The sequence below is a fragment of the Mastigoproctus giganteus genome, chromosome 1 (genome assembly GCF_048544385.1).
Source record: "Mastigoproctus giganteus isolate SK-2022 chromosome 1, ASM4854438v1, whole genome shotgun sequence".
In the NCBI taxonomy this organism is placed as follows: Eukaryota; Metazoa; Arthropoda; class Arachnida; order Uropygi; family Thelyphonidae; genus Mastigoproctus; species Mastigoproctus giganteus.
Window position 1 is genome coordinate 79,041,037 of NC_143575.1, and position 20,478 is coordinate 79,061,514.

The 20,478-nt window shown below is 39.0% G+C and overlaps 1 protein-coding gene across 1 annotated transcript in view; it reads right to left on the minus strand.

The window, feature by feature from the left end:
* Positions 1-397: 397 nt before the first annotated feature.
* Positions 398-20,478, minus strand: part of LOC150090914 (PDZ domain-containing protein 8-like) — a 157,221-nt gene continuing 137,140 nt past the window's right edge. Inside the window, exons 7-9 of the mRNA XM_090377279.1 lie at positions 10,898-10,990; positions 744-920; positions 398-442 (exon numbers count right to left, since the gene is read on the minus strand). Of these exons, the coding sequence (XP_090233405.1) occupies positions 398-442; positions 744-920; positions 10,898-10,990 (315 nt within the window). The remainder of the gene's footprint in view (positions 443-743; positions 921-10,897; positions 10,991-20,478) is intronic.

A 20,478-nucleotide genomic window follows, 5' to 3' on the forward strand; every position in this document is an offset into this window, starting at 1 on the left:
CAAAGATATCAGCCATCTTGATTGGCCTTCATATTAGCTTGACTTCAACCCATTTGAATACCTGTGGGATGTTTTTGAAAGGGAAGTACGGCATATGGACACGCAACCATCATCCATTCCCAGACTGTAGAAAGCCTTACAGGCCGCGTGGCTGCAAATCCCTACAGACATCTTCATACACCTAGTGGAGTCAATGTCTAGGCAAATAGAAGCCATTATCTGTGCAACGGTGGCCCAACACGGTATTAGGTAGGTAGTCATAATTCTGTGATTACCGAGTGTAATTATGCTAACAGAGGCCGTCCATCATCCCATCAAAAGGAGATCCACATTTTTGTGGCTATTGTTTATATTAAAATGATATTAGAAATTTATATCAATGCCTAAGACCATAAGGTCAAAAGTTCGTCTTTATCACTGAGGGATCAGTGTCTTCCCAGAACTGAAAATAAATGAATAATGTGTACAATTTTCATGATATTAACATTTCACAGTATTAACAAATTTTATAATTCCAAACAGAACAGAACAATGCAAGTATACTGGAAAAAAATCACATTGAAAAATTAAAGAAAATAAAACTTTAAATTCTTATGAGACAAGCTTTTAAAACCATTTAGCTGCAAGATAAAAATGTCACACTTAATTTTATTGTTTGAAGAAAATAATAAATTCACATATGTATGTTTGCAGATGAACAAAAATAGATAAAATAATTGAGAAATTTGGTATAACCCACTCACCTCATAAAATGAGAAAGACCAATGAGTAAAAGGATGTCTTGTCAATTCAAGCCTCGCTTTTCCTTTTAAGCAAGTAATACACACTGAAAGAAAGGCTGTTCTACCTAGGACCATGTCAGCATCAATAGCTAGTTGAAACCCTCCAGCATATTCCAGATCTAGAGCCAGGTCAAGTGTCTGTAAGTTTAAGCAATTACATTACAATTACATTACATTACAATTTAGCAATTACAAGAAGAAATATAAATGCTTTATACTAAACAGCATTTATAACTTAAAGGCTGGTACGCTATATTGAAATGTCATGATATAAGGGATGTTTACTTTACATTAAAAACATTTTATAATGAAAGGTACAAAATTCACACAGGAAATAAAACTGTAACTTGCTTCTCTTCATTTCACTAATTCAAATATTCCAAATGATACTAAATAAAAACTATAAACAAAACTAATAATGTTCTACTATTATAGTTAAACTATAATAGTAGAACACACATAGGCAAGAATCATGAAAGGGAGAAATCACCACGTTAAACTTTTAACTCCAAGAATGACTGTTATCATGCTTTTAAAAAATATATTTTTCTTCCTCATTTTTGATCACTCTACATAACTACAGCAGCTGATTCTTACTGAGTCTTGTAACACAGGTAAACTGACAATGAGATACAGTGATGTTCATGGCCAACCCAGTGACAAGTGCTCTTCTTATATATTGCATGAAAAAATTACTGGTTTAAATCACATTCCAATGGATACAATGTGATTTAAACCAATATATTTCATGGGCTTTCCCTTCCCCCATACTGATACCTTTTAGCCATGTTGTTTTGGAAAAGGCAAACAAATATTTTGAATGAGGCCAGCATAGTTTTTCAAGAAATCATTTCTGATTTATTATTCTCAGTTACATTACACATTCAACTTTATTTTATATTTCAGTATTGCTCCTTATAATAATCATCAAAGCAGACAAAACAAAGTGCTGGCTTCTCCAGACTTCCTTGGAATAATATATTGTATCTTTCCTTTTGCCAGACCAAAGGCAATGAAGAACAGCCTTTTTACATTACATATCTAGTGTTCTCTCCAGAAAATTTTGCCAGACTGGTGGCATTATGATGTAGCCAGTTGGGGAAGTGTAATACTTCACAATATAAAATTTTCTGTTATTTATAAATGTGACTTAAGTGATCAAGAGCAAAAATTAATTGCATAATTTAACATTATAATGCTCCTGTCACATAGTATGTTTGAATTAATACCGATCAAGATCAGTGAGTAGACCATATGGTACCGCGAGAGTTGCTTAAATTTTAGCCGAGTGGTCAGTTAAAATCACCGAGCGGTGTACCCATTCGACAGGTCCCGGGGAGAACTCTGCATATCCTTTGTATTTAGAAGAAATTTCAAAAGCTGCAAAATATATCTTTTGGTGTTCTTCTGGTGACTACTGTGAAGGAGTAGGGCAATTACAACTTTGAGAAGCAAGCTCCCTTATGACAGCAATGCCAAAATCATACAAATTTGTTTTTTATTCCCGAGTACTTATTGAAAAGAGAAATGCATTTGGAAGCAAAACTTTGAAAATGTGAACTGCCAGTTTCTTGTACCAATAAACTCTCTCTCTCTCTCACACACACACGAATAGTAAGATATTTGATCTTCACAATCCACTCCAGACACATTTGTTATATTCAAAAATGGCTTTGTGCTTCAGTTTTGTTTGGCATCTTGTTTCTGATTTCTATCATTTCTAGCTTAAACTCAGTAGAAAATATAACGTTGTTTCTCCTGTCCTTCCATTTTGAAACAGCCATACTACTGGCATAACTGCATATACTTTCACTCTTTTTTTTAGCTTTGCTGTTGAGACACTCTTCGGATTTTCTTTTCTTGCAGCACAACCAGTGCAGCATATCCTGGCCTCAAGTCATTGTATTATAAGAGTATAGGAATTCTGGAAATTATTAAACGAACGTCCAACATGCACCTTTTCTTCCATAAGTTTCAGTACTACATTTGCTGCACACCATTTACCTCCCATCTCATCCAACACTATACATACTAAATACTTTAATACAAGACCATTTAGCTAAGTTGGCATGTTTTATTCATAAATATCTTTTATTTAAGACGTATTGCCTAAAAAGTAGACAGCCTCTCCAAAGGATTAAAGATTTGTCTAGTAACATCTGTTTTCCAAAATAATAAATTAGCATTAGCATTAGTAGAGGCATTTGATGCAAGAAAGCAAGCTTATGCAGCATCAGCCAAAAAAAAAAAAAAAAGTAACATAAATAAATAAAAATAACCACTTCCACTTCACCCCTCTGTTCGTTCGAAATACCTGTCCAGCTGAGCCTTAAACTTATTTAGGCTATCAACTTCCACGACAAGGGATGGAAGTCTGTTCCACCCACCAACCACCCGCTGGCTAAAGGCAAATTTCCGCACATCTATCCTACATCTGTCTTTCCTCAATTTGAATTTATGCCCTCTCAGGTGATTTTTCTGAGCTAGAGGAAGAATCCCATCAGCATTGAGCATGCTCAAACCATTCAAGGCTTTGTACACCTCTATCAGATCACCCCGCTGGTGCCTGGTTTCCAGACACTGTAATTTGCAAAACTTAAGCCTTTCTTCGTAAGAGAACCCCTTTGTCCCATTCACCAATCTAGTTGCCCTTCTCTGTACTCGTTCCAGCAGCTCTACATCCTTCCTGAAATGAGGCCTCCAGGCCTGTATACAGTACTCTAGGTGTGGCCTGACCATTGCCTTATACAAGGGAATAATCACCTCCTTATCCCTGCTAGAAAAATTCCTATATATCATTGACAATACACCATGAGCTACTGAGCTACTCTTGCAGCTCGTCTGCACTGCTCAGAGAACTTCATATCTGCCTGCACCACCACCCCCAGGTCCCTTTCATTCTATACCACTGTCAGTGTAGTACCACAGAGTTGATACGTTGCTCTGGGGTTGCTGTTTCCCATATGTAGTACTTTACATTTGTCAATGTTAAACTTCATTTGCCACCTCGAAGCCCATCTGCTCAACCTTTCCAAATCCTGTTGCAGCAGCATAGTGTCAGTAGTGTCCTTGACAACCCTGCCAACCTTCGTATCGTCTGCAAACTTGGACATTAAGCCTGATATACCATCATCAATATCATTTATAAATACAGAAAACAATAAAGGCCCCAATACTGAACCCTGAGGGACTCCACTAATAACATTAGTCCACGATGAGCAGTGTCCATTGATTACCACTCTCTGTCTTCTCCCCCTCAACCACCCCTTTATCCATAGCAGCAACTTGCCTCCAATGCCACACTGCTCCAATTTGTGCAGCAGTCTTCCATGTGCAACAGTATCAAAAGCCTTTCTAAGATCCAAGTATATAATATCAAAGTTATTCCCTGCATCCAGTTCTTTTGTGACTGCATCATAGTATCCAATCAAATTGGTCAGGCAAGACTTCCCCTTAACAAAACCATGCTGTGTCCTAGCTATAACTGAAGTCTTGTCTAGATGATCCTGCAGTGCTTCTTTCACCAGTGCCTCCATTAATTTTCCGGGAACAGAAGTTAAACTCACAGGTCTATAATTACTTGTGTCAGCCTTTGATCCCCCTTTGTGAATTGGGGTCACATTTGCACATCTCCAGTCAATGGGTACCTCCCCTGAGTCCAAGGAAGCTCTCATAATTATGGCTAAGGGTTTGCTTACCTCCTTTGCTGCCTCCTTTAATATAACTGGATAGATCCCATCCACCCCAGGTGCCTTTCTTGTGTTTATCTTCAACAATTTCTCCTCCACTTTGCTCTCAGTTATTACAAGATTCTCTAGCTTACTGCTAGAGTTGAATACACCTCTGGCATTCCCCTCGCTGAATAACTCCTCATGTGTGAATGTCGATGCAAAATATTCATTTAGTTTGTTAGCTACCCGAGCAGGGTCATCAACAGTTGACCCATCGATCTCAAGTGGACCAATCTGATTCATCCCCTTCCTTCTAGAGTTTACATAAGTAAAGAACTCTTTGCTGTTTTTCTTCGCATCCCTTGCCAAGGATCTCTCGTAATCTGCCTTCGCCTGCCTAACCTCCTTTGTAACTTGGTTACAGATCAACTTGTATCTATCATAGGCGTCCGTGTCACGTGTTAATTTGTATGTATCCCATGCATTTTTCTTCTCTGCCATATGCCTCATTAGTTCATCTGACAACCATTTAGGCCTAAACCTTGAACAATATTTCTTAGTTGGTATGTAAAGCCTAGTAGCTTCCACGATAAGTTCTTTGAATGCTTCCCATTTTGAATTTGCTGTTGGCAATATCATCAGTTGATCCCACTGTATAGAATTTAAATACTGTCTCAGTCCATTGTAGTCGCCTTTACGAAAGCAATACCCCTTCCCTTTACCCCTAATGGTAGTTACCTCTTTGAGTAACTCCCACTTCAGCACACTGTGATCACTGCCACCAAGTGGTTCATTTATCTGCAGATTCTTAATGCATGAAGAATCACTACTGATAATCAAATCAAGAGTATTACTCCCTCTAGTTGCCTCCCGAACATGCTGATGTAGAAAACAATCATCCAATAAATCCACAAAAGCCTTGCTACTGTGTGAGTGACCAGCCCCCAAATTCCAGTCAATATCTGGGAAATTAAAATCCCCCATTATAAGACTCTCTGATTTACTGGCCCACTCTATTTCTCCGAACAGTTTCTTATTATACTCATCAGAGTCATTAGGCCTATAGCACACTCCTACTCTCAATTTTGATCTCCCAATGCTTATGTCACACCAAACTGACTCGACACTGCACTGTCCAGCGATGTCGACTGGCTTCACTTCCTTGGATTTTATGTGTTTTTTAACTAATAGCATAACCCCTCCTCCCTTCCTATCCTGTCTATCCTTTCTGTAGACATTGTACTCCCCAAATTCCAGTTCTGCATTTCTTATATCTGTGTGACACCACGTCTCTGAAATCCCCACAATATCTGCCTTTGATGTTTTGAGCAATACCTCAAATTCATCAAATTTATTTACTAAACTCCTAGCATTGGTGTACACACAAGTATACATGCACCTGTTCTTTTTCTTAGCTACCCTAACACAACCCATGTGTTTACTTGTACCCCAATGATTCCCAGCAGTCTCTGAAATATCCTGCATCTTATTTTCCAGGCTGCGGCTCATTCCAATAGAAGCAGTGCAAGAATCACTTTCACCTCTGCCAGTGGCTACTGTTAATCTATTAGTCCTTGTATCCCCCCAATCTAGCAGTTTTCCGACCCACCTAACATTGCCTCGATAGCATCAGCAAACATTCTTGCACCCTTTCTATTTAAGTGTATCCCATCCCTGCAAATTTTTAACATTTGATTTTTTTTAATTTTTAAACTAGACAGACAGTTCTAGATTTTGTGCAAAGTAAAACAATAACGAGATGTCTGAACTCCAGTGCAGCCATCTCATTTTTAGTAAAACTATTTCTGCTCACAAATAATAAGAAGCATTTCAATGCAAATAGTGGATTTTTTTTTTTTTTTTTTTTTTTTTGCAATAATCATGGTGCTTGCACTGTCTCCATATGGACTCATTACAAAAAAATTTATTTCCTTTACATTAATATCTTTTCATTCACTTATTCATGAGCAAGTTTCTATGCACATCTCACATACAATGGCTACAAAAGCTTTGGTTTCATTGACAAGCAAATGATAAAATTCATTGATTGCAAGCAGCTTAAAGTAACTAATTGGATCATTTCTCACAGGCACTGCATTTTGGTAAATGGAAGGGATTTCATCTGTGAAGGGTCATCACTCCAAGTAACACTGACATTTGTTGTTTTTAGTATTATAATATCACCAGATGCATTTGAACAAGATTTGGAATCCACATCGTTGAAACATATTTCAGTGTCAGATGACACGTAATTAAGAGCAGGATCAATGCCATCAGTTTCAATATTACCTGCCATCCCTTTCACATATAAGTTCTGATACCCCAGGCTATGGATCCATGCTAACCTACTAGGGAAAAACTTTTATAGGGAAAAAAAAAATTTTTTTTTATTACAATTTTATCAGCAGACACACAAAGGATAATGTTTCTTTTTTATATACTGAAAATTTGATCGTTGAGGTTGTCACAGACATTCTCTCAGATATGCCAGACAAGCTGTACTTGCTACCTGGGAGTCTAAAACACTCATGGAACTGATATTCGGGTGACACTGAAGTCAATTGGACCCAATTTCGGCTAAGTCTGGATGGTGTGTGACAGCCAAATCCTCTGCTTGGAACTTCACGATTGTAGGACTGTTAGTAATCCTGGGAATAAACTCCATGCACAAGCACACTGTGGGTGACCACACAAGTGTGAATCAACGTAAGCAGGAGTCTAGGTGTGGAACCCACACCGCATGGAGGAATGCCGCCTCTTTGTGTTACCAGGCAATTCTAGTTGGTAGATGACTCTCATCAACCGGTGCAATACCACCACTTTGCTTATTGGAGGCTTGAAGTTGTAGAATTAGGGTTTAGTCTCCAGAGCTAAGTTACAGTCAACCCTTCCCCATCTCTTCCATCATGCAGCATGACTGATGGCTTTTGAGGTTATGATGGACAGAATGGCGAGATCCATTCTTCCTTACATTTCGAGGGTACAGCTCTAAAACGCTGTTCGCAGGCCGGCCACTAGTTAGTATACTGGACCAAACCTATTGGTAACTCTCTTTGGAGGCTTACGGATCAGCTAGTATATAATCTTGCTACCTCTCCCTGCCAGATAGAGGCTGGAGGGAGTCCGAGTAGTATATATGCAGGGGGGCATTGTTGAGGCCATGTTATGTCAAGGAGCAGGGCATATTCTCACCATGTGTACGCCACATCCAAACACTTCATTACTTCATAGCATTTCCCCCCCCCCATTTGCTTACTATTAAAAACACCACGAATTGTCAAATTAATAGAGTAAGCTTATCTGCGAAAAGATCTAAACTTCCCAAACACTTCCTAGTTCATTTCACAAATATATGTGGTTTCAATCCTAATCTGTACGATGTCCATTTCCACTTGCAGTCTGCCAAACCCCACTCACTTTTTCTGACAGAATCTCAGAAAATCTGTTGATTCAACTGAGAATTTCTGAAAATCTCAGTTGCCCAAATTATTCGCCGAATGATTCCTTTTGCCTCAAAGGTGTTACTTGTGCATATGTCCGTTCCAATATTCCCTATCAGAGACTTGGTAATTTGGAATATTCTCTTTTCAATCTTCTCTAGCTTAAAATCTCTCTACCCCATTCTGTCAAATTCATCTGCTGTCTCTACCATTCTCCCAACTCCACTAATCACTTGGAGCTCTTTGCCTTCCTCTTTTTGCAAATTAACTTTCTCCAGTCCAATTTGCCTACAAGTGAGGTAATTTTCCTTGGTGATTTTAATGTTCACAACTCCAGCTGGCTTCCGTATTCTAATCACACCGACCCAGCTGGTCGAGATGCTGAGGCTTTTGCAATTACAAATGACCTTGCACAAATTGTTCATTTACCTACAAGAATACCGGATAATCCTAATCATACAGCCAACACGCTTGATCTTTTACTCACAAACAACCCTTCTAAGTACACGGTCGAAGTGAGAGGTCCTTCAGGCACTTCAGATCATAACTTGGTGATTATCTCTTGTCCGATGGAGCCTTTATCTCATGGCTATTCCCAACCACGTGTTGTTTGGCATTACAAGAATGCAAAATGGGATGACTTGTGAGATTTCTTTTCCTTGGTCGGATTACTATTTCAAAACTTCTGATGTCAACGTTTGCTCAGATCGTGTCAATGAAATGATTCTTGCAGGAATGGAATCCTTTATCCCACATTAAAATCTCATCCTTTATCTAAACCCTGGTTTTCCAATAAATGTGCTAAGGTTGTTCAAGAGAAGAACGTTGCATATCATAATTGGCTTGTTTCTAATTCTTCGGTTTCATTTTCTGCCTACACCAAATCTTGCAACAATTGTAAAGCAGTTATTAATCAGTCCAAAATAGAGTTCAAACAGGCTAAGAGTAGAAAACTTGCTTCTTGCCCTAATGGTAACCAAGTATTCTGGTCTCTTGCCAAAGCTATTGGTTGCAACTTTTGCCCATCTCTGCTCCCACCTCTGTCCAAACCAGATGGTTCTGTTGTCACTTCAGCCAAGGATAAAACTGACCTGCTAGCATCCCATTTTTCTTCCAACTCATGTATTAATGATCTTGGTAAAACACCTCCTACCATTCCCAATACGCTCCATTCAATGCCTCCTGTGGTCTTCTGCCAAAAGGATGTCAGAAGGATTTTGATGAATCTTGATGCTAAGAAAGCTCCAGGTCCCAATGATATTTCACCACTTGTTCTCAAAACCTGTGCCCCTGAACTTACTCCTATTCTTTGCCACCTTTTTTCACTTTCTTATTCCAAAGGTGTTTTTCCTTCTGCTTGGAAATTCTCATACCCAGCCAGTTCCTAAAACGGATGACAACTCTCTCCCATACAATTATCGTCCCATTGCAATTACTTCTACTCTTTCTAAAGTAATGGACAAATCAATTAACTGCCAACTCTTACACTACCTAGAAACCTTCCGTCTGATCAACGATCGCCAATATGGATTCCATCAGTGTTGATCCATTGGTGATATTCTGGCTTATGTTACCCATTTATGGACTAACTCAATGGAAAGGTTCGGTGAAACACAAGTAGTTGCTCTTGACGTCTCAAAGCCTTTCGATTGTGTTTGGCATAAAGGTCTTCTAAACAAACTTCCATCTTATGGTTTGCCAACTGTTTTTTGTAATTGGTTATCTAGTTTTTCTCTCTGATCGCTCACTGAGGGTGATGCTAGATGGCTCTCCGTCTTCTAACTTTTCCACTAATGCCAGTGTTTCCCAAGCTTCAGTTCTTTCCCCCACTCTTTTCCTCTTGTATATTAATGACCTTCATTTACTGGAAATCCTATCCATAGTTTTGCCGATGATAGCACATTGCATTCCACTTTCCATTTTGAGAAACCTTGCCCTGCTCAATCAGCTTAAACTTCTCGAAAATCTGCTACCAATTCTTTAAATGCGGATCTTCAGGTAATTCTCCAGTGGGACAAAGACAATTTAGTTGATTTCAATCATTCTAAAACTCAGTCTTGTCTTATATCTCGCAAAAAGGATTCTTCTGCTCCTATGCTTATCTTTAGTGACACTCCGATTTCTAGGCAAAATGATATATCTCTTTTGGGGATTACCCTGACTTGTAATCTCTCTTGACACAAGCACATTACAAATATTGCTTCCTCTGCATCTAAAAAACTTGGTTTTCTCTTTTGCTCTCGGCATTACTTTTCTTCCAAACAGCTGCTCACTGTATAAATCGCAAATCCACCCTACCATGGAATATTGTTCCCACACCTGGGATGGTGCCCCCAAAACCTCTCTCAGGCTTCTTGATTCCATTCAGAAGAGGGCAGTTAGGTTAATTAATGATTCATCTCTAACAGTCTCTCCACTCGATGTCTCATAGACGTACTGTTTCTGTTGCTTGCCTCTTCTACAGATATTTCCATGGGCACTGTTATTCTGAGTTGGCTTTATAATTCCCACACTCTCAAAACAGTCCGAACACATGCAGTCACCAGCCAACATCCATTTACTGTCCAACTTCAAACTCACAGAACCAACTTTTCATCTTTCTCGTTTATTCATTCAACTGCTGTTTTCTGGAACAACCTTCCTTCATACGTATTTACTGAAAATTACAGTCTACAGAAGTTCAAGTCCAATATCAACAAATATCTTCTTTCGTCTTCTCAACCTCCAACCCAAGCACGGTACCAAGTACTATAGGTTCTAATACCTCTCGTGTTTGTGGTTTACGTAAAAAAAAAAAAAAAAAAGTCTAGTTTTTCATAAATAGAAGTGTAAATGAAAGCATAAGCACAATAATTATGCCAGCACAGTGGGAAAATAAATTTCATAATTGACAACACCAATGATTGTAAAACTGGAAGGGAAACTAAATTTTATGATGGTGAAGGTTTAAACAATATTTATACAGAATTGAATTTACCAACAAGTTTCATAAAAACACACCTACCTCCATTGTTTTCTTCTCTTCGTGTAGGCTTATATTTTCAATTTCAATGTTTTTGATAATCGGAAAATTTGTACCTAACTGAATATCACGAACCTATTACACAGAGGGTTAATTGAAAGAGTAATATTAATAATGAAGGTCTACACTAAAAAAAAAAAAATAATAATAATAAAACCACTTCTATATAACTAAACATTCAAATCAAGGAATGCAGATAAATTCAATTTACGTGATTATTTGAATTCATTTCAGTTCATATAAATATAACAGATAGTCAAAGGGTCAATGAATGCTGCAGGGATTTTAATGTATTATACATTATAAAAACTATCCTTAAATACATGTTTGTGATACTGGGCTTGAGTTTTTCATCTGTAAAGCTAAATAAAAAGTATTTAAAAAGTCACAACCAGAATTTAAATTTATGATATTAACCAGAAATGAATGAGTTAATTTTTCAACACAAAATTAATTGATGCATCTGCCTAATTAACTAACTGACATTGCAAACTGGGACATAAGCACATCAACAGCAGCTGAAACAGTAACATAACAGATTCCCACATTTTTATTATGTAAGGGTTGATAAAGGAGAAGCCTATGTCACAATCAAATAATTATTTGCTGATTCTTCTGAGAGAAAAATATAAATAAGAGAGATAAATAAAAATGCATGTCACTGAAATGGAATTCACTGATTAAGTAAAGTAATCACTGAACACTGATTGGGAGATTCTACCATCAGGAAAACAGGTAACATTTTTTGCAGTAAAGATAAGTGGACCAGAACCAGAGTGTGTTCTTCAGAAACAACGACTGATGTTACCTATGGATTGTCAGATTTTAAGGGAGGTAAAGAGAGCATTATTATTTGTGTGGAATAAAATGATATTAAACATACAGGACCTGAACATTTGTTCGATAAATATAAAACCATGCTGAAAAAATGCAGCATGGTTCACCTCAAGAATGTGCATTTGTCTGCAATTCTGCCCGGGCACGATAGGAGGGATTATATGCTAAAAACCTTGTGGATAATTCAAAACTTGGGGGCACCTTCAGGCTGTGCTGTATGGTCCCCTCCCCCAGTGTGTCCTGCACTCGTAGGCAGAAGGAATTTATTCTGAAGAGATGGTATTCATTTGAACAAAGGTTGTGCACGGATTTTTTGCCAGTATCATTGAGGATACCTTAAGGGTTCAGGGAAACTGCTGGTTACTAAAATAGATCCATGTTTATCTGATGTTATGGGTCAAAGTAATGCTTGCACTCACCTCAATTCTTGTTTGCTGCTGCAACAGCTGATATTGGCAAGTTGTTCTGAGGACAGCAACATTTCAAATGAGCAAGAAGATAAAAACTAAGGAAACAAGCCTAAATAACTTCAAAGGGTATGTCAGAGTAGTAAACTATAGAAGAAAACTTAGGCTTAACTGTGTCTGCAGTAATGTCAGGAGTGTTGTCAATAAAATGGCTGAATTTGAAATTCTAGTTAGGACAACTAATGTGGTGGCTAACAGAAATGTGGTGCCACCCAGAAATTGGGGATGATGAGTTACATAACAGTATGTATAATGGATTTAGGAAAGGTAATGAAGATACAGGCTGTGGGCTCATGCTTTTCTTATCAAAAGCATGCCTGAGCATTAAAAGACCATTTGCTTAGTCTGATGTTATGTCTGCCAGCACAATCTGTGGTGTAAGTTAGTTGTAAGCAAAAGGTATAACAAGAATGGAAGTAATCTATAGACCAGAAGAGTGCGAAGATTATGACGAGTGTTTCTACATGAAGATTTAATGGGCAAACAAGCACAAATGTCTTATTATGGGTAACTTCAATCTGCACTAGACTGATTGGAATGCATGGGGAGAAAATTTTTTTAAAAAACTAGATTATTATTTACACCCATCATATTAGAGAAAATACTAGGTTTGAGAATATTCCTGACCTAATCAATACTCACAAATCACAGGGCTTAAAGTACAAGAAACACTGTCAGGTAGTTATCACAAAATTTCCATTTGGAAGATGAAGAAAGCTGTTGCAGTAGTTAAACATAAAGAATGCATTTTAAATTCAGAAAAGGGCACTTGGAAAGTTTAAGGCATTATATAGCATTATTAATTAGGCAGAATGCAAAATGAGGATGAATGCATTTAAATTATGGAATACCTTTAAAGCAAAAATCACAGAAGCCATGAACACAGACATACCATTAAGAAAATATTTCAGGAAGAGGATGTCAATAATGGATAAAAACAGGGCTGGCCAATCAAATATAGCAGAAAAAGAGAGCATGGGATAGTTACAGAGTGAAAAAATTAATTGAAGCCTACAACAGGTAAAAGTTGATCTGTAATAATCACAGGCTACTCTATCCAAACAAGACTTATACAGCCCACCAGCACTGACCCAAAGTCTTGTATTGTGATTCTAAACAGACTCATTGATGCACTAATCATCCATGGACTCTGTACGAAATTTGCAACTTGCATACAGGTCAGGTACTTCTCCATGTCATTTATTTAATATCTCTTTACTGCCCACCTGCAAGGGATATCAACCAATATCCCTTGCAGGTGGGCTTCCTGGGTTCAAGTAACATCCTCATCTCACCAGATGTTAATGCAAAATCCCACCTTTGGCACTCCTCGGCTACGGATGCACGAGGACAGCTTCTAGAAGACGTTATCCTCAGCAGAAATCTGGCCATCCGTAATCTTCCTACCTACCGCAGCACCATCGGACGATCGAATATCGACGTTACCATAACGACCAATGACATTCTGAATTGGACTACAATACCAGACTGGACTCTCAGCGACCATTGGGTTATTCACTTTAAAAATTACACACAGCCTCTAGCAGTGCCTGATTTCCGAGTGCCAAAGTTAGTGAAGTTTTCCCTGAAGACTGTCGATTGGGAAACATTTGATGAGTCTATCAAACACGACTTTCCTACTCAGGACCCCTCCCAATAACAATGCCACAACCTTAGAAGAATATTGCAATATCATCCAAAGATCAATCATTAAAGCTTCCTATAGATCCGCAAGAAAGAAAGTTCCTTGCCACAGAACTTGTGCATGGTGGTCTGCTGATCTCTTAAAGCTCAGAAAGGAAGTTCACCAAGTACGTAAAAACTACCAGAACCACAGAGACTGGCCTGCCCTGCCCCAGATGTAGCCCAGCTCCATAGAGAGTACATAAATAAGAAAAATATATATCCTAAGGCAATCGCTCCAGGAAAAGGGAAACTTGGTACAGTTTAGTGCTTGAAACGGGTAACTCAAACCCATGGGGACTACTTTATAAAACTGCACAGGATGAAAGCTTTACATCAGACGTCTTTGGAACTATACAAATAGATCAGATCGAAACTACCAACTGGACTGAATCAGTAAATGCAATAATAAGCTTTTCCCCGATGACAACCCCCTAGACGATTTCCCTCAACACAAGCTGAACCATTTACAAGTCAAGAACTTGGTGCTGCCCTTAAAAATGTAAATGTCAAAAAATGCCTTGGAGTGGATCTGATTGAGTATGCCTTTGTAATTAGATACCACAAGCTAAAGACTGAACATCTGCTCTTACTATACAACAAATGCCTACACCAATCAAGGTTCCCTCAACCTTAGAAGGTAGCACTGCTATGCCTAATTGCCAAGCCTAACAAACCAACAACTGATCCTAGATCCTACAGGCCTATTGCCAAACCTGGAGAAAACTTTGGAGTGACTTATGGCCCTCCGTATCACCAATCTATTTCTTTTTAATAATCTGATCTCTCCAGCTCAATATGGCTTTACCCAGGGCAGGTCATATGAAGATGTCCTCACTGACCTGATCCTGCACCTGGAAACATCACAAAGTATGAATTAGACCTTTTCATCGACTTCGAGGAGGCCTTTGACAACGTTTGGTGGGAAAGTGCATTGGAACGCCTTCGAGCAGCTGAATGTCCACATAACCTCTACTGGCTCTTCAGGAGTTATTTTTCTGAACGATCTATACCAGTAAAATCAAAGCACCTCAAAGTCCAAAGATCAATCCACCGGGTTTGCCCTCATGGCTCGGTTTTGGGGGCCCCTGGTTTGGAATATGGTATTGCAAAGCTGGCTTAACAACACCTTTGAAAAAAAACCAAAATCACTGCATTTGCTGACGATCTTACTACTGTCGTCACTGGACACTCCAGAGCAGCACTAGAATCAACAGCACAGTGGGTCCTCAATAACCTCACCACCTGGACAATGCTTAACAAACTTCAGATAAATCCTACCAAATCCAAAATGATGGTTTTTAAAACCAGGCTTGATCTGTGAAAGGCCCCCCCCCCAAGTCAAAATCAACAGAATCCAAATACCTATTACTGACCAAACCAAAGTCCTTGTGGGAGGAATGATAGCCAGTGGTAATCATTCCTTCCACATCTCCAGCATCTCAGTACAAAGACCAAGAAGTTCACAGCCTCCATCGTAAGAATATCCAGGAAAGAGTGAGGACTATCAAACCATACACTGATGCTCTACTACAAGGCCGTTTTTCTCCCAATTGTCTCCTTCGCAGCTGGGGATTGGTTTCATCAGGATGCTATCATCAAAATGAGAGAGAGAGAGAGAGAGAGAGAGAGAGAGAAACTCAATTCAAATCAGAGAGGAATGCTTTTGGCAACCCATCAGGTCTGTCGTACAGTCTCCACAGCTGCAATCCAAGTGATAGCAGGCACCCTTCCATTAGACTTATACATAATCTATAGAGGTCTTTGCTACTGACTTAGGAAAGTCATTCCTGCCTTTATCCTTGACATAGAACTATCCTTAAATACAGATGTTAAAAGAGAGAAAGCTCGATGCTTAAATGAGCTTATTAATGTGTGGTAGACCAGATGGGGCACCTCAGCTGTGGAGGTGGTGACCAGAAATTTTCTACCAGATGTGACCTTTGTGATGCCCAAAAAGAATAGGATCTGGTTCTCCCTCAGTCTTGAATGCTCATTCCTTATAACTGGGCATGGATCACTTAACAAAAAACTTCATCAATTTGGGCTTATAAATACTAACTTATACTGCTGTGGACAGAGCAAAAATTAGCACCACTTAATATTTGAATGTGTCCAGTATCAAGAATACAGAGACTGCCTCAAGAGCAAGAACCCTGATTTCTCCCCAGACCTGGTCCATCAACTTATCAGCACCTCAACTTACCTCGCTGCCTTCCAAGCCTTCGCCGTAGACGTCTTTGCCCAGTGGAAGTCACTGATTGCAAACTATCAACAAACTAACTCCAACTAAACCTCTCTTTCTTCGTTTCTTTCTTTTTTATATATATAAATGCACTATGAGAACGTTTTCCCCCTTCTTCTGTGTTTTATTTATCTATTACTATATAGATAAATTTTTCCCCCATCATCTTTTTTTTCCCTCTTCATGTTTTTATTTTATTATTTATTTTTTCTTTCTTTCTTCCTCTTTCTTTTTTTTTCCCTTCTTCCTCTACCGTTATTTTCCCTCTTAATCTTTTTTTTTTTTTTTTCCAAAATTATTTTATTTATTTTTTTATTATAAATACACCACAGGAACTTTTTTTATTATTATTATTTTTTTTTTCTTCCCTGGAGTGGGCCTCTGAGGAATTTGGCCCACCTTTTGGCAACATCAGGTGGGTCAGAGTCTCGAATTGAGACACTATGAACCCAACTGGGACTGTCCCACCTTCCCGTGGTGTGGACAAGTACCCAGAATCATCTGTCCAGGTGACTGATACTTCTGGGTAGCCAAGTAGCTAGACATAACAGAACACACATAATATACACAAATCTCCATAACTGGCCTGTTGGTAGTGATACTGTTCTTCATAGAAATATGAGGCAGAGCTGAACCAACATTCTAGGAGCCGCCCTTTACAAAAACACATGTCCACATGTAATATATCATAAATAAGGTTAGGGAGACCAAGGCTGCATACGAGAAAATACTGGCTAAAGTAGCAAAGAATGGGAACAAGAAATTTTCCATGCATGTGAATACAATGAAGAAGAAAGTAAATCAGAAATCATACCCTTGTGCACTAGTCTCTAAGATTTTCCCATGTGCACTTGTGCACATGGGAAAATCTTAGATAAAACAGCTGATGTTGCAGAGATGACTTCAATAGGTACTTTATATCTGTATTTACTGAAGAAAGACCCCTTATGCTGAGGAAGGGCTGTATGAGGATTCAGCCATATGAAATTAGTGATTTTGAAATTAAAGATGACCGTTTATTAGAAAAACTTTTCAGCATAAAGACAAGTAAGGCTCCTGGAGTTGATGGCATACATCCATTAATTTTGAGGGAGGCTACCAGAGAGTGTACTGAATGACTGAGTTTAATTATTAGGACATCTCTTGACTTGGGAGAGATTTATTAGTGGAGTTCCTCAGGGTTCAGTGTTGGGTCCGTTGTTGTTTTCGGTGTTTATGAATGATATTGATGATGGGATATCAAGTTTAATGTCCAAGTTTGCAGATGATACAAAGATTGGCAGGGTTGTTAAGGACACCACTGACGCTATGCTGCTGCAACAGGATCTGGAAAGGTTGAACAGATGGGCTGAGAGGTGGCAAATGAAGTTTAACATTGACAAATGTAAAGTACTACATATGGGAAACAGTAACCCCAGAGCAACGTATCAACTCTGCGGTACTACACTGACAGTGGTGGAGAATGAAAAGGACCTGGGGGTAATTGTGCAGGCATATATGAAGTTCTCTGAGCAGTGCAGACGAGCTGCAAGAGTAGCTCATGGTGTCTTGTCAATGATATACAGGAATTTTTCTAGCAGGGATAAGGAGGTGATTATTCCCTTGTATTAGGCAATGGTTAGGCCACATCTTGAGTACTGTATACAGGTCTGGAGGCCTCATTTCAAGAAGGATGTAGAGCTGCTGGAACGGGTACAGAGAAGGGCAACAAGATTAGTGAATGGAACAAAGGGTTGCTCTTACGAAGAAAGGCTTAAGTTTTGCAAATTACAGAGTCTGGAGACTAGGCACCGGCGAGGTGATCTGATAGAGGTGTATAAGGCTTTGAATGGTTTGAGCATGCTCAATGCCAATGGGATTCTTCATCTTGCTCAGAATAATCAGCTCAGAGGGCATAAATTCAAATTGAGGAAGGACGGATGTCGGATAGATGTGCGGAAATTTGCCTTTGGCCAGCGGGTGGTTGGTTGGTGGAACCGACTTCCATCACTTGTTGTTGAAGTTGATAGCCTAAACAAATTTAAGGCTCAGCTGGACAGGTATTTCGAGCGAACAGAGGGATGAAATGGGGAGTGGTGTGTTTTTTTTTTTTTTTTTTTGGCTGATGCTGAATAAGCTTGCTTTCTTGCATCATATGCCTCTACTAATGCTAATTCCTTTGGACTGGAGAAGTACCAATATATTGCCAACACATAAAAAAGGTTCTAAGAGCAAAGTTGGTAACTACAGACCAGTTAGTCTGACTTCAGTGGTTGGGAAAATTTTAGAGGCAATGATTAAGAGTGCAATCCAGGGACATTTAGAGAGATATGACATTCTGAAGGACACACACAACATGTTTAACTAACTTAGTAGAATATTCTGACACAGTTAGTCATGAGCAGGATGTAGGAGAAAAATTCTGACAGTTTATTTAGATTTTAGCAAAGCTTTTGACTCAGTCCTTCATGAGTGATTACTGTGCATGCTAAAAGGACAGAATTCACAGGATATCTGGTTCCTAAGCAACGAGATGCTGTCACCCCTCTCGCTAGTGGACAAACCCACCGCTTGGCAGGTATATAGGTACACTGCATTCACATAGACAGTAATTTGATGTCAGTATGGATAAACATCATGAGTTAACAGACTTTGACAGCAGTATGATAGTGGGTGTCAGATGCATGGGCCACTACATCGCGGAGGTTGTACAGAAATTATGCACTATACCTGTTCAACAATATCAAGAATGTAAAGCAAAACTTTACTTGACACTCTTGATACTGTTGTATCTAGATGCATCTCTGAACAGTCCAGGTTACTTGTCCACCCTTACAGACCATCTGCATCCCTTCATGGTCATCGTGCACCCACAGTGCAATGGACTCTTCCAGCAAGACAATGCACCTCACCACAGAGCCATGTTGACATGAGCATGGTTTGAAGAGCATTCTGCAGATTTTATCACCATGGAATGGCCTCTCTATTCAGAGACATGAACCCTGCAGAGCATCTTTTGGATGCTGTGGAAAGATCCGTTCAAGCTTTGGATCCTCCATCCAGGAATGAGACAGAATTATGGACAGCGGTGCAGCAAGCATGGATGGATGGAAATACCTGTGGAACGCTTTCTTGAACTAGTGGACTCAATACCTCACTGTGTGACTGCCTTTATTCTGGGTAGATATCCCACGATTTCTGTCCACTCAGTGTAAGCTGGAACATTTCAGGATTATTGGAGAGATTCTAAGATGGACTGCTCTGTGGCTGAAGGGTAGAAGGTAGAAGTTTGTGATTAATAGATATTCAGACTGGTGCAATGTTTGAAGCGGAGTCCCAAAAGGATTGGTTCTTGGACCACTGTTGTTTCTGATTTTCATAACATTGTCGACAAAGGGACAGAAGGCATGATGTCAAAATTTGCAGATAACAAAGACTGGTAGAGTTGTTAATGATGTACCAAGCAGTGCTCCTTCGGGATGACTTGAACAGAAAAGCGGGAGCCGTGTTTTAATGCAGCAAAGTATAAGGTCTTACACTTGGGGAACAGCAACCTCAAAATAAATTGGTCGGGTTGAATTAAAAACAGTAGAGGAAGAAAAGAATCTGGGAGTTTTAATATGGCACACGTGAGCAGTGTAAACAGGCAGCCAGGAAAGCCACAGTGTCCTGTCAATAGATAGAAGATTCTAATCCCACCGTATAGGGCAATTGTAATTTGGAATACTGTGTTCAAGTATGGAGACCACATCCGAAAAAAGACAGTTTCTAGAAAGAGGGGCAGTTTCTTCAAAGATTGGCAACTTGCATGGCAAGTTCGGCAAAAGGGCTACTGTATGAGGAAAAACTCCATTATGAGGGGCTACAGAGCTTAGTAACCAGGCACCTCAGAGGTGACCTAATTGAGGTTTATAAGGCTCTGAGGGGTTAGTAAAATGAATGAAGGTGAATTTTCACTGTTACAAAGAATTTCAGAACTAGGGACATTAAATTCAAATTCAGGGGAAGAGGTTTAGACTAAACTGTAGGAAGTGTTCTTTTAGCTAGTGAGTCATTTATTGCTGGAATAAGTTTCCTTTGCAGATAGTTGAGACTGACAGTCTGAATATTTCAACAGAATAGTTACCTATGTGAGGAGGGAAGCACAATTTGAATTGCATTCTCTTCCCACCTTCCTCCAGTGCAGCAAAAGCCTGTGGCTTCCTTGCAGTATATGGTGAATACTATTAGTCTTAAAGTGGAACCTCATTTTTGAACTTATATTACTCATCTTCAATTCATTAATAAAATATTTTTTTGAAAATTTGACTTTATTGAAAGATATTTGATTATGCATTCTAATAAATGTTAGG